The 13,872-nt window shown below is 38.0% G+C and overlaps 1 protein-coding gene across 5 annotated transcripts; it reads right to left on the bottom strand.

The window, feature by feature from the left end:
- Positions 1-470: 470 nt before the first annotated feature.
- On the bottom strand, positions 471-13,417 carry LOC146599321 (uncharacterized). Of its 5 annotated transcripts, XM_085298754.1 has the most exons (9): positions 13,331-13,417; positions 12,597-12,708; positions 11,670-11,808; positions 11,059-11,124; positions 9,601-9,701; positions 7,648-7,808; positions 3,939-4,054; positions 2,251-2,276; positions 471-1,954 (listed from the first exon to the last, which is right to left on the bottom strand). In XM_085298754.1, exons 6-9 carry the CDS (start codon positions 7,755-7,757, stop codon positions 1,712-1,714), a joined length of 495 nt encoding a protein of 164 aa, XP_085154880.1. In that variant the 5' UTR covers positions 7,758-7,808; positions 9,601-9,701; positions 11,059-11,124; positions 11,670-11,808; positions 12,597-12,708; positions 13,331-13,417; the 3' UTR covers positions 471-1,711. The 5 variants fall into 5 exon arrangements, 4 of the variants coding, with proteins under 4 accessions (XP_085154880.1, XP_085154881.1, XP_085154882.1 ...); XM_085298755.1 differs by lacking the exon at positions 12,597-12,708; XR_014895047.1 differs by lacking the exon at positions 13,331-13,417 and having other exon boundaries at positions 471-2,276; positions 3,832-4,054; positions 12,597-12,753.
- Positions 13,418-13,872: the final 455 nt, after the last annotated feature.

Genomic DNA, 13,872 nt, shown 5'->3' with positions numbered 1-13,872 from the left:
GTATCTTCTAGCTGTGCTAGAAATGCTCTCAAATATTGAAAGCAACAATGAGAATAATGTTTGAAAAATCTGTTCAAGATATGCAAGCCAACTTTTTGTGTTCTTTTGTTTATTTATTTCAATAATTTGTCTTTTTAAAGTCTTTTTCTAATAATAATGACAATTCTTCTTGTGGACATGCACAGGTAATTGATCCTAGCACGTTACATGCCATTGCTTTTCATCTGAGAACTGTGATGSCTTCCCACTATCACAGGAAGAAACACTGTAGTATATTCTGTATTAATGTGTTTCTTAAGAAACTTCATGAGAAGTTATAAATAAAAGATAGCTAATTAATTAAATATTCCTTTTTAAAAAAAGGATTTCTAAAAAAAATACTCTTAACAAAGTAACTTATACTTTATTTCATTTATCATACAGAAAACATGGGAAACCTCCATTTCAGACATAAAATTAGTTTTATGTGCACTGTTTTAGTGCAAATAAAACTGAAACTGTATGACTTCCAACAACTAAAAAATGGAAAATAAGCTGAAATGGTATTTTAGCACTTCCAACATCAGTATATATAGAGGATCATCTAGCTGCTTGTTTTTATTATAGTTTCCATACTTAATTAATATAATTGAAGCATATATTGATACATTTTTAAAAGTCACCTTATCATTGTTTTTACAAAGACAAGTGGCTCACCTTGGCTTCTTACATCTGCAGTGTGTGCAGGTTTGATATTCTCATTCTCACCTACAAGTAAATACACTTGCAGGTGCAGAAGTACACAATCTGGAATGGCACTAGATGATAGGTTAATAGTCTATGAAAGTTCAGCCCATAATTAAAATTATTCCCAGGAAAAAGTAAGGACCATATTCTTTTCAACATAAGCATTTTTAATTTTTGAAATTTTGGTAATCTTTCCATTCTTTTATTTCTTATTAGGAGTAGGCAAATAGATTTAGGACTTACTAAACCTAATGGATCRCGAAAACTGGAGTTTCTGGTTATATCTGCTTTTGGATTTTAACGAGACATTTAAGTATGTGCCTAGCTTTAAACACATGCTGAACTCTATGAAACAGCTCTGTAAAGTTGAGCTGTAATAATAGGTCTCACTGGATTCTAAGATTTTGTAATGCCTTTACAACAAAAAGTAGCTGCTCTTGTAACTAGATCTGTGTTTCAGCTTTTTTGCTGTATCCAGCAAATGTTCTCCTTCCCATTCACAGTGGATCTGTCCTTAGGCTTAGGAAAAGAAGATCAGAGTTGCTTCTGCTTGGTTATACTGTCTCTGACACCAGCCACTACTGCATCCCTAAGGAAAGAGTGTATGAACAGGCAAGTACAAGAAAACTTTCCTAGGCTTCAAAAAGTAGAGAGTTTCTCAGTCAATAACTCCACCGTGGCTCTTATGTTTCCATAGRCCTTAATGGATTTTTGCTACATGAATTCATCCTAAGGCCATATGTTTTCAAGCACAATACCCTGTTGCAACAAGCTTGTCAGCCAATTTCAATTCTATACTAGTCAGAAAGGAACTTCGTTTGAAGTCTGACATCTTAATTTATGGTAGTTCTGGTAAGCAGTGAACAACTGTTCTCTATAAACTTCCATCGCATTTAGGATTTCATTGATCGTAGGATACGCTCCTGTTAAAGAACTCTCAACAGTGATGCGGCATGGACAGCAGACTGGTCAAAGCTACTTTCCATCACTGGGATGTGAGCCAGTGACACAGTATGGGGACAAAATAATGAATAATCTTCAGCTGTGATGCTGTCCAAAACTGGAAGGCTACATTAAAGAGCATCTGTTCTTGCAAAGGATATATAGTGACTGTATTGAAGCCAATGAACAAAACTGGACTGAGACCGCAGAGCACAAAAAGGGCCAGAGGAAGGCGGGTTGAACGACCTTCGAAAGCTGCAGCTGTGATCCTTTTTGAGTGTATATCCTATAAGAATTCGATGAATTTCTTCTGTGCAACTATGAAATCTAACTCCGCAGATATCAAATCAAGAGATGATTCTGTCATTTATATGTAAATTATGTAACCAAAAATAGAACCAAAGCTGAATTCCAACTGAGTTTTAGAGCCATGGATGGAGTCCAACAATTATTTAAAGAAACCTAAGAAGAATAAAGCCCTTTATCCCTCAATTTCCCAAATAAACTGCTTAGCACTTTAGGCTTCTTATTCTTTTGGAAGCTTYTGCATGTGTTTGGAAGATTTACATCTTTGAGAGTTACCTTTTTTATGAGGTGGAAATTGTCACCTGTTTAAAAGAAAAAAACATGTATTAAAAACTCTGCACACAGCACATGAAACTAGAATTGCACCTGGAATTTTCTAAGTGTTTGACAGTTTTCAAAGGCTGGTCTCTTGAGATAGGTAAACACTCCAGCGCAGTTTTAGTTCCAAGTAGTATTTCTGCTATAGTCTTGTTCCAATATTGCTGAGGTCTACCTAGAGGAATTTCTGAGAGATTAGTAAGGTGTTCATCTCTGATAAGTTCCAGCTGTAATGAATACAGTGTTTCTCAGTGGGTATAGAAGAAATCCAGTGCTGGGCTCTATCTTTCATGTTATAAGAAGGGTTTGCTGAGGTCTCTGAGAACTTCCTGCATTCAGTTGCAATGGACTGTCCTTTACCTACTTCCTGTGTCCAAAAGTTTGTATGGTCCTGTTACTACTAGATTTTTTTTCCTACCCATAAAGAACAAAGGAAAATAAACAGAATCTATGTTTTGCTTCCAGTAAAACTGCTCCTGGTTCAGTGAGAACTCAGGGCTTCTATTTTGTAGCTCTATATTTGCTCCCACATAATTCAATGATGTTTATATTACGGTAAATGGAGATTTTGTTATCAGAAGAAACATATTTTTGGAAATGCCTCAAAAAGTCAGCAGTTTAGGATTGTAAAGAATACTTACTCTGAGCTCCTTTTTGTCTTTCTAGAATTAATATTCCCTTTGCCCTTTGCAATGTGTCTGATCAAGGTAATGTTCAGGGACAGATGTCCAGAATAATCCTCTTGATTAACTTGGCAGAACTTCCTTCCTACTAATACTAATATTTCTCTATTAGTAGCTTTTTTTTCTCAGAAGAAGCATTCCTTTTAAGATTCCAGCTATCCRCTTTGGAGCAGAATAAACTTGCTTAGGCTTATGGAGCTTGAAGTCTCCAGTTTGCTTACTGTCCCAGGCTTGGATCAACAGTGGTGGAAACAGATAGACATAAAGATATTCAGAATATCATAGGACTATCCTTATCACTGCTGCTGTCCTAACTTGGTGTTATTTAATGAATATATTGGAATCACTTTTGTGTACTTGCAGACTATGTGTCTGAGTACTTGTATTCAAGCATTCAGTGAGCCTAGGACAATTGATTATAATGTCCTTTGGTTAGCTTAACTTCGAAGACTTTCATTTCACATAAGCTTTTCAACATATGGATTAAACGCTTCAGTCTGTAATATAACAGATATCTCTATTACCTTTGTACATTATCTCTTAAATGCATTCATTAAACACCATTTCCTAATTAAAAGGAGTTTACTTGCACACTCTGGTTATGGTTTCCTCTCAGCACAGCATCTTATTACTTCTCATTCATGTTGACCTGTTTCCAGAATACATTCAACATCCTAAACTTTTCCTGTATTTCCTCAAATATAATCATTTTCTAAGAAGACTGATAGCTAAAAGGATATTTATTTCCTCTGTTCCCTCATAGTTCTATAGTGATATAAAAAGCTGAGAATATTGATTCTATGCTGAAACATGTACCACATGGAAGAAATTTTTGGAAGAAAACCAAAAATTTCACCTGTAGAAAGTCAACATGATGATTAAATTAGTTTCAACTTGAACTCTTCTTCTGAAAAGTATTTAAAACAATAGCAAATTCATTCTGTTACAGATATTCTTAGGTACCATGGAATCTGTATTTAGGGATGTCATCAGAGCAAGGTGATGAATCACATGGTGCTGGGTTTTTATCTTTTAAGTGAGTTTCTTTTATGTGAGTAGGCCTTGTTCTCCTAAGAGATCTGTAAAATAAACAGTTATAATTTAACTAACATAAAATGACTAACTTAATATTGCAAACACATTGATATGGTAGCATAAGTGCTAAAGAAAACATAGAAGATCAGTCAAGAATGATTGAAAAATAAAGTATATTTACATAACATGACATCATGTGTCTGCCAGGTCTTGTAAATAAGAAATAGTTGAGGGTTTAGACAAGTTTCTAGGGCTAGCTTTGAGCAAATTGAATGACCAGGAGACAATGGCAACAGACTCAACATTTTATTTCAGAAACTTCCATTTCCCTGTGTAATCTTCCTCCTAGCAGGAGAAAATAGAATGGTTCAATTCATCCTCTAATTCTCTTAGGGAACAATCTCTTTCTGACATCCTATTACTTAATTATATTGATTATATCAATAATAATTTAGCAAAATTACACTGTGCATGAGCAAACAGTGTATGTCCCTTTCTAATTTATTACATCCATTAAAAAGACTTTTTTGCATTATCTTTAATAATCTAAGAAAGAAAATATTATGTTAATTATTCATAAACTAAAATATCCATGCTATCAAAAATAATTAAACACTAAATGCAAACTCAATTGTAACAGCTATCTAATTATGCTACTCTCTTTTTAAATTCCCTGTGCTGGCTTCCTCTTGCTTTTATATCAAGTTCATATTTCTTGTTTCCGTCTAGAAACAGCCTATTAGCCAAGCAAGCAGGAGACCTAACCTGTGTTATGGTTTACATTTATCAAAGCCAGCATGCATTGCTTTCAAAACTGRTATTTACTAAAGAATCTATGTTCATTCAAAACGTGTGGACCAGCTCCACCCATTTCACGTCTACAACTGCTGATTTTGCTGCTCATTGTTTTGGAGCTTGAGCAATGGTCAGTAACTGATGGATTTTAACAAGTTTTGTTCTTTTGGTTGCCTCTGGCAAGGGCAAAGCAAAAACATCCCCCCCACACACACACACACACCCGCCTAGTTCCTAGAGAAAGCATAAATACAGCATACWATATATTTTTGATGGCAGTGTTGAACAACAGGCTTCATATTTTTAGGTGAAGAGCTGTCTGCCTAGCCATATTACTTCGGCTTCCTTTTCTTCAGTCACTTTTACAGCAGACATGCAAAAATTTAATGTAACATAATTTAATTTTCTGTTTAAACTCCACTTCAGGAGAATCACTTTAATCCATGCATCTGGCTTTTGGAGTGGGCTTCTGTCATGCAAAGATGGACAACTGTGATTTGGGTTTTGTGCGGTGATTTAAACTGAGTTAGAAACTTTGGACAGTGATTTCCTTTCCCTCTCAAAAATAGAAGTGATGAAAGATGTTAGAGGTGATTCTGCTTTGCTGATGAGCAATGTTTAGCTGTATGAATATGGGCTGTGCCGTGTCCGAGTGTCAGAAAGTAGCCACAGGTGTGCTCATGAGCCACTTTGGTAAAGGGAACTAAGTTTCCTGATTCACCACCACAATTTTGAGAAATCAAGCTATGAGCAAAGATTTATATTTTAATTTTACCAGGGCTTGTTTCCATCTTTCTATCCTTTTATGCACCAAAATACGCAAAGGGAATCTATTTTTCTTTTGTTCTCATGACTAAACACAGTTTTAAAATTAGTTTTCAGGTACTAATCCCCAAAGCTGGGGAGCTGTTTCCAGCTCTCCCTTCTATTTGCCCAAATCTGGGGAGAAGAAGGAACATCTAAGGAGCTTAAGGATGCCTCCTTCATGCATCTTCATGTGAGGAACGACAACTGCACCATGTATGACTACCACCACCTCAGTGTGTCCCTCCTGCTGGCTAGGAACCTAACTGGCTTTGGTTTTACTCAGTTGCTTAAATCCTCACCTTGTTGACAAAATGACTCTTGGCAAGTCCACATGGATTTGTGCTGACCATAAAGCCATACATGTTCTTCATAACTGAGCACATACAGTTGTTTATTAATCAATGCTCGGAAAATTCAGGAACTGTCTAGGCAACAGCCACGTAGCCATTTTTTTGTATGTCTTTACTGATGAGACTAAAGCTTTTCTCAGTATTAGTCAAGGAGATTGTTAKAAGATTTCAGCAAACTGCTGTCCTGATAGTTTTTAACCTTATCTGTTCCTTCTGTGATGCTATCAAAGCCCATGTAATAGCAAACAAAACCATTTCAGAAGTTCTTGCCACAAATGGAGTCAGACTAGGTCTTATTCTGGATAAGCTGGACCCCATTAGAATGAAGAAGAAAATCATTTTAATTTTCTATTAACCTATTATCTATTTGACAGGAGTCTGTTCTAGTACCAATTCCTAAGACTGATCTTTTTCACGTAAGCTTATACATTAGAGGGCAAAGGTAAGAGATGATAGCTACAGCGTTTTAAGAAACAGTCGTCACCAACCGCAGTAGAAATACTACTATTACTTCTGTTAATAATAATACTGTTAGAATGATCTGAATGGTTAACCCATTAACCATTGCTTAACTGGTCCCAGACAGATTAAATGTAATACAGTCAAATGTAATATACCCAGAGCTGAGTGTGTGAAACAATGTAAGTGGGGTGAGAGACTRTTTTGGAAACCAGTGACTCAGAAAGTACCATCAGAGGTGTGGGCCATCAGCGATAACAGGCTCWACAGGAATTCTCAGTGGAATAAGCAAAAGGAGAAAAGTGCTTTTGCTGGTGTGAACAGACTCCTGCTWGGACATTGTTTCCACTTCTGGCACCCACACTTCCATAGGAAGTAGAAATACCAAAAATGGTCAAAAAGTACTACAAAAGTAATACAAAGAATGGGGAAAYAATAATAAGATATGAAAGTTCAATCCTTTCAGTCTTTCTGAAAGGGGTTTAGAAGTAACTTGCTGAGTACGTCTAAGTGCTTAGTCSTGCAAAAGACCACGGAGTCTGTGGAGCTTTTCGATCTTTCAGAGAAAGTCATAGTAAGACGCAGCGGTCGGAAAGCAAAATTAGGCAAGGTGAACCTTGAAATCAAGGGCCTTTTCCTTGCAGCACCAGCTGCCACAGGGACAATGCCGCAGCGGGGGGCAGAATCGCCATTACTTAGTGCTTCACTCAAACGCCTAGAAACGAGCTATTTTTAGAGAAAAGTTAGAACCATAGGGAGAAAAAACAAAACAAAAAACAAACAAACAAACAAAAAAAAAAACCCAAAAGCAAGACAGGAAAGAAAAAGGGAGGAAAGTTCTTTCCAGCTGGAGTCCTTGTGAAGGCCGTGCAGTGCGGCAGAGGGAGTATCTAGGGTTGTTTCAGAAAGAGCATGAAAGCTTTCAGTAAATGTGACAGTGAATGGTAATACTTCAGTCCCTCATCAACCTATGAAATTGAGATTTATGGCTCCTGTGGTCCTTTTGTAAAGCATATTGAAATAAAGTATTCACTGCGTGGCCACATAATGCAATAGAAAATACTGCCTGCTGTGTAAATATCTATGATTATATAGTGTGGTTTATAAATAAGTCAAAAAGGAAAAAAAAAAAAAAAAAAACAGAATGGAGGTTTCTTTCAGAATCTCATTGTGGGTGTTTTCAAGTCATTTCAAGACCTTGCACCAGAGCAGGAAAAGCTACTTACTTCACGCTAAATTCAGGGGTTGCAGTGTGCAGCCGGGCTCGTCTGTATGCCAGCGGTGTAGTTGCACCCCTCTCTCCACCGCCAACTACCACTGCAATTTGTTCTGACATGAGTTTTGAACCAAGGCTCCATGTGCTTAGTTAGCACAGCTCAAAAGCTGCCTAAGGAAAGAAAATAACAGGCAAGAGCTGCAGAATTCAACCTTTGTGCGTCCCCTAATGAGGCGGCGCTGTCAGTGCCGATGCACTGGGGAGGCTTGTGGCCTGCTATGGTATGCACAAATCTTTCAGAGCTCCATGCAATGCTGCCAGCAGTGTGTATTCGTATGTATTACCCCAATATATGCTACTTTCTTGGCCAATTTTTGTTGCTATTACTTCAGAAAGAAATGATCTTTCTGCCATACTAGAGTACCTATTGAGAGCACAGTCTTTTATCACATTTATAAACCTGTTCTAAACAAATTACTTTTTAAATAATAATCTTTCCCTTTAGATGAACAGTCATGGACTATCTGTTTCCAAAAAGTCTCATATGCAGTTTCAAACCAGCACAGAGAACTGTGAAGTAATATAGTGATTAAAATGTATTTCTCGAGAGCCTTCTTTGCTAAGTATTAATTCCATTGGAAACATGTAAGTGAAAAAAAAAAAAAATAAAGCACATTTGGTATTTTCAACTACTGTTCTCTTCCAAACTTTTCCTGTATGTTCAATGAGCATAAGTAAAAAAAAAAAAAGAGAGAAAGAAAGACAGTACATTTATTCAAAGATGCAATTTGATACAATTTTGGGAACAGGAAAGATGCTAAGCTTTTTATTATGCACAAAACTTAAAACAGTCTAGTACTTTCCTGTGAATAAAACTTTCTTCAAATGTCTGCATGCCTGCTGTGTCCACAAAAGTCGACATACGTGAGTACAAACTGAACACAAATTGTACTTCAGTGAGGCTTTATTTAGGCAGTTTTCCCAATTTCTGCATGAGAATTTTCACATATAATGCCAGCTTGGGCAGTTTTATAGGAACATGCACTGCTAGTTTGGCCAAAGCAAAAGGAAAAATTAATTCCATGCTCAGTGGAAGAAATAAAGCMTAGTTTCCAGCATTTCCAGCATCTCACTTCTACCGGTGCTCTCTTCAGGTTAAAAGGTTAAGCTTATGGCTACCTTGCTTGATTTTTTTCCCCCTTTTCTTAGTTTTTACAAAACGTATAGGAAGATAATGTCTTTGAGWACTCTACTTCTTTGTTATCTCTGGATGGAATAGGCCAGCATCTTTCATTATTAAGAGAGGCGGGCAGAAGACTTGTGATAATATGGTCAAGAGATTTGTTTCCTTAGAAAATGGGGCTATAAAAGGCAACTTACCTACAGTAATATTTTCTTTTCAATATAGGATAATCAAACTGAGAGTCAGAGAAAAACAAAGATGTTATTTTTGCACAATATTTGTAATGTTTCATTCCAGTAGGAATGATTTTTTGCATCAAAAAAATGCACTGCAGACATTATTCAGCTTTACTGTAATTGTCAGTAAAATGAAACATGACTAAAAAGGTGCAATTTATGCACAAGTAACAACACTCAATTCCATATACTGTATTGGGTATTAAAAACAATCTTTAATGTTTATGCAGCAGCACAAAATGTATGCAATTTGTATTTATAATGGTAGRAARAAATATCCCTTTTTASAGGGGGAATTATTTCCTAAATATGTTCCTAAATACTTTACCTGGGAATGCAGATCCATACTGGAGATACTCTCCTTACTGAAGAGACATGAATACGTCAGATTTTTTGTAAACTCCCTTATTTTGAATGTTAACCAATGGAATCTTATGCTCAGGACCCCAAATCTAATTTCAAATATCAGCTGAAGATTAAAACATTTAAGATAATACTGAAAAGAAATGAAATGTTCTGCAAGGGAGACATTAACGGCCATCACCTGCAAGGCCAAATTTTATGGAGTGTCCTGTCCTCTTCTTTCCTGGAATATTTCTTATTTCAGGTTCCTGTCCAGGATGAATCTTCCTCATATTATGAGCTCTGATAGGAGCAGAAAGTAGTGTGTGAAGGCAGCAGGTAACAGATATTTTTCCATTTTCATTAATCACAGAACGACCAGGCAAAGCTTTTACTGAATCTGGAATGAAACACCGGTCTCCCGAATGCCACCACAGAACCGCTGCCCCAGCGGCACCGGGCAGGGTGGCTGACAGCCGCTTGTGACCTACCGTGCGTGACAGGAASGGTCAGTTTATTTGCCTGAAGAGAAATAGCAAAGATTACAATTGCAGTGGGAACTGCAGCTCACTGAAATATGTATATTGCTCGTGGAAGTCTTAATCCCTGCTGTATACTGGCACACAGAGCTGCTGAATTAATGCAGTAGGATGTGTGGGGGGTGCGCTCGTGTAAGTGATAAAGCTGAGAAGGAAGGGGGAGGAGAGGAGTGCTCACATCTGGATTAGTTAATTATACAGAAGACTCTGCATTTCTGCACACCCTCTCCTCTGCTTGCTTGTATGAAGTTTCTTTTCTCATCAAATTGCAGCTTTTGTGGATGCAAACTTTTGACAAACGCTTCCGCCTTGCCTTCCTCAGGCTGCTCACAAAACCGCCCGCCCCGGGAGGGACGCCGCTCGAAGAGCAGAGCTTCCCGCGTTGTTAGAAACGGGCACAGATACAGTCGATGGCTTGTTGGAAACGCATTGTTATTTATAACACAGCCCCAATTTTGAGGACGCGCCCACCATCTTTAAGATTACTAATGCAAGTAACCACACTGGTGAAGAGCAAGGGCTCTCGGTCCGATGTTGGTTCTCTGATATACAGTAGGTTATTAAACGTGTGCACTGAAGCGATGGCCACTGCAACCAAAGAACGACACTCAGCTCCATTAGATGTGTATAATAAATAGAAAACATTATACCAGAAGATTTATAGAATATATCATTGTTCCCTGCTGGAAAAAAATACAGAATAAAGTCATAAAGGGGATCTGTGCTAAGCCGTGGAATACTGGCAAGGATTGCTTATGCAGCACTTCCATCCCCAGGGATCCAGTTTAAGGCAGGCCAAGTAGAGGACAAGGAAGAAGAGATATAAAAAAAATGCTTAAACCTTGGGGAAGCATGAAAAGCTGCTCTATGGATGGATAGTTTTTAATCTGAGCAGCAGCTTTACAAAATCAACAATGAAGAAGAAAGAAGAATTGTAAAGTAATAAAGACACTTATTATGTTGTTTATCATGGAAAATGCAAGAAAATGAGTATTATTTAGTGAAACAAAGGTCTACATTAATAAACAAAGCAATCTGGGGAAAATACGTAATTTATCTTTCTTCACACTACTTGCAGCAATTGATAAAATTCACTCCTTTGTTTTATGCTGTGAACTCACCCACTTTGACAAGCATCACCAATGATTCCTCATCATTGCTTTTCACATAGTGAAACAAARCTCTGCCTGTGGAAGGGAGCAACCTGGTGACCAAAGTGTAAATGTGACATGCTGCACCAAGAGTTCACAATCTGCATCTCACCTACACAGTCAGCAATGTTCGTTTTGCAGAATAACAAGACTTTGGAAGGTGAGGTTGTACAGGTGTCGGAGCTCATGAATCAGAGAGAAAAATAAATGCTAAAAGAGAATGCCCRAAGGGCAAATGTTCCTGTCTCACCTCTTTGCTTTGATCAAATGTTTCAGATTTGTAAAGAGCAATAATTGAGACGATGGTGAAGTAAAAGCATGTCATGAATAATATGAATATTTCACACATGACTTCCATCCCAAAGCACTTGATSATATTGTACAGATTTTGGGGCTGAGCCTACAAGCCGTGCTGCAGATTTAGATTTTTTTCCCTTTAATGGTGTTTTACACAAGTACAAACTCTGCCTGAAACCCAATAGGTAGAACTGGCCTGGTGAAATGGGACTGCCACATGGAGGTGCAGTTATTTTTATCTGCAAAAGTATCTTAAGCTCTGGCCTGACATCTTCTTGGCTTACCTGGGCTGGTCGGAAATGTTGCCATTGCGCAGTGATTGCTGGGCACACTTGGCTGTTATTGCCCCTCATCTCTTCCTGGAAACATCCCCAAATCTTCATCCAATACTTTTGTCCAGGGTAGTTCAGACTACCCCATTACCTATAAAACAAACAAGGCTGCTTTATGAGAAGSGACTAGCTACTCTGTGGCAGCAAATTTAGATCATTAATCCTTGCGGAGGGAAATGACAAAAGGAGAGCAGAAATAATATTTGCTATCACAGCTTTTTGCAAACTGAATGTCTGTCCCTCCCTTCTAYAAATGAGGTCTGCTAAAGGTATCTGACCTAGTCCAAAATTAGTTTACAGCTCAATTCTTTTATTCTCTCAGTTCAGAAGTTGGAGTACAAAATAGCTGATTTAACAAAAGTTTCCAGCATCATATGCTAYTGAAATTTTATGCATCTGAAGCCTGGAAGAAGGCTTATACTTACAATTTAGGCAATCAGACACCCTTTCAAACTGATGAGTGTTTACTCTTCTTCAGTAAAACCCTAATGATTTTTAAACTATGAAATTATATATATTTCTTAGCTTCCTATTCCCTTCTTCACTCCATTAAGATTTGCTTTGGATGTAAAGATATATTTATTTATTTATTTATTTTTAAGGATAGGCTCAGCCCAAAGAGGAAACAGTTTTATCAGAGGACAGTACTCTAGTTAAGTCGTACATTTCTACAATCTCCACCACTCTTCATTTGCTATTRTGGAACCATTCCATCACTGAAATGGCAGGAGAAAGAAAGGGAAAAGTGTACTGGGATACTGCTATTCTCAAGAGTTWGCACACAACTATCATCAAACCTAATCTGCAATTTCTGGATAGTTTAATTAGTAGCTCTTAGACCAGTGTCACAACCTCAGCCAGTGTCAGCTCACTCCTCACCAAGGTTGCTCAGCATGAATTTTCAGATAGCAGAGGTCCTCCAGGCAGCAGTATTTGCCTTTGGGTGAGGGTGAAAGAGCAGGACGAGGACTGCAAGGCTCAGCAGGGRAATCTGGGGTGAAGAAGATGAACAGGAGAAATCAAAGGATACACAGGCTGGAACTGGTAATGTGGTTGGTCTCTTTGGGGATGGAAGGGAAGGAATCACCACTTTTTTTAAGCCTGCTCCCTAAGTTGCATCCTATTTTGCTCATCACCTTTTGCCAGCCCTGGCACAGCCATTCTCAAAATTTCTTTAAGGAGTTTTCCATGCAATTGCTGAACATGTTTATTCCTTGGCTGCCAGACCTAATGGTACGCTATCAATCAGTGGCAGCACAGGCTTTGGGCATGTTTTTGAGTGAGCAATACAAGGGCACAGTCACTGAGTCAGGTGTTTTCAAGATTAGTGCTTGGTTATGCCCCAGAGGAGTGCAGACTTGTGCTAATTCAAAGAAAGGTTGTACACTTTGGAGGAGGGGCAGAGAGCAAGAGGGAATGGATGGTAAAACATGAGTTAAGCAGGATCTGCAAAAAGTAGTAGTAAACATTACTAAATGTGCAAGTGGAAATGAAATGTTATAAAGTGATGCTCCACCCCCAAAATTGATTGTAGGAGTAAAGAAAGACAGGGAAAACAGCACCATCATGAAGATCGTGCCCTTTCTGTGCAGGCAGGTGTGTAATACATTCACACTCAGAGGAAGAAATACCAGCCCTCATATTTTCTGTGGTGGTTTCCAGCCTCTGTTTCCTCCTCCATCTTCCAGTCGCTGAGGCAATGCTGAAGGCTGAGTCAGCTGTGTCAGCGCGGGGTGCAGAGAGGAGGAAGCYGAGATTTCGCCTGCACATTACCATGCTCATGCTGTGTATTTTTGTGACAGTTTGGTCATCTCATTTCCCATCACAAATAGACGCAGCAGAGAGAAAGAGAAGTGAAAAAAAAAAACTCAATAAAATTCCAAACATCTATTTTGCCATGGGCATATTTTAGTTGTTTATTCAGCTCTGTTTTAGCATTGCATACTTAATGGTTCACTTAACAGTTAGSAGACTGTCTAAACTACTTCAAGGTTACCTGCAAAGAGGTCTAAAAGGCTGGTATTTTTGGAATGAAAAGCARTACTATTGCTTTTAACAGACATTCCTTTTGTTTCAGATGGGTATGCTTGTTAAATCTCTCGCTCACTTCCTAGCTCTTAAAAATCTGACCATCAGTATCACAATTTTTCTGAAA

Source organism: Rhea americana, unplaced genomic scaffold (genome assembly GCF_003343005.1).
Source record: "Rhea americana isolate MKP2758 unplaced genomic scaffold, rheAme1 scaffold_141, whole genome shotgun sequence".
Lineage (NCBI taxonomy): Eukaryota > Metazoa > Chordata > Aves > Rheiformes > Rheidae > Rhea > Rhea americana.
This window is presented reverse-complemented; position numbering and strand designations above follow the sequence as displayed.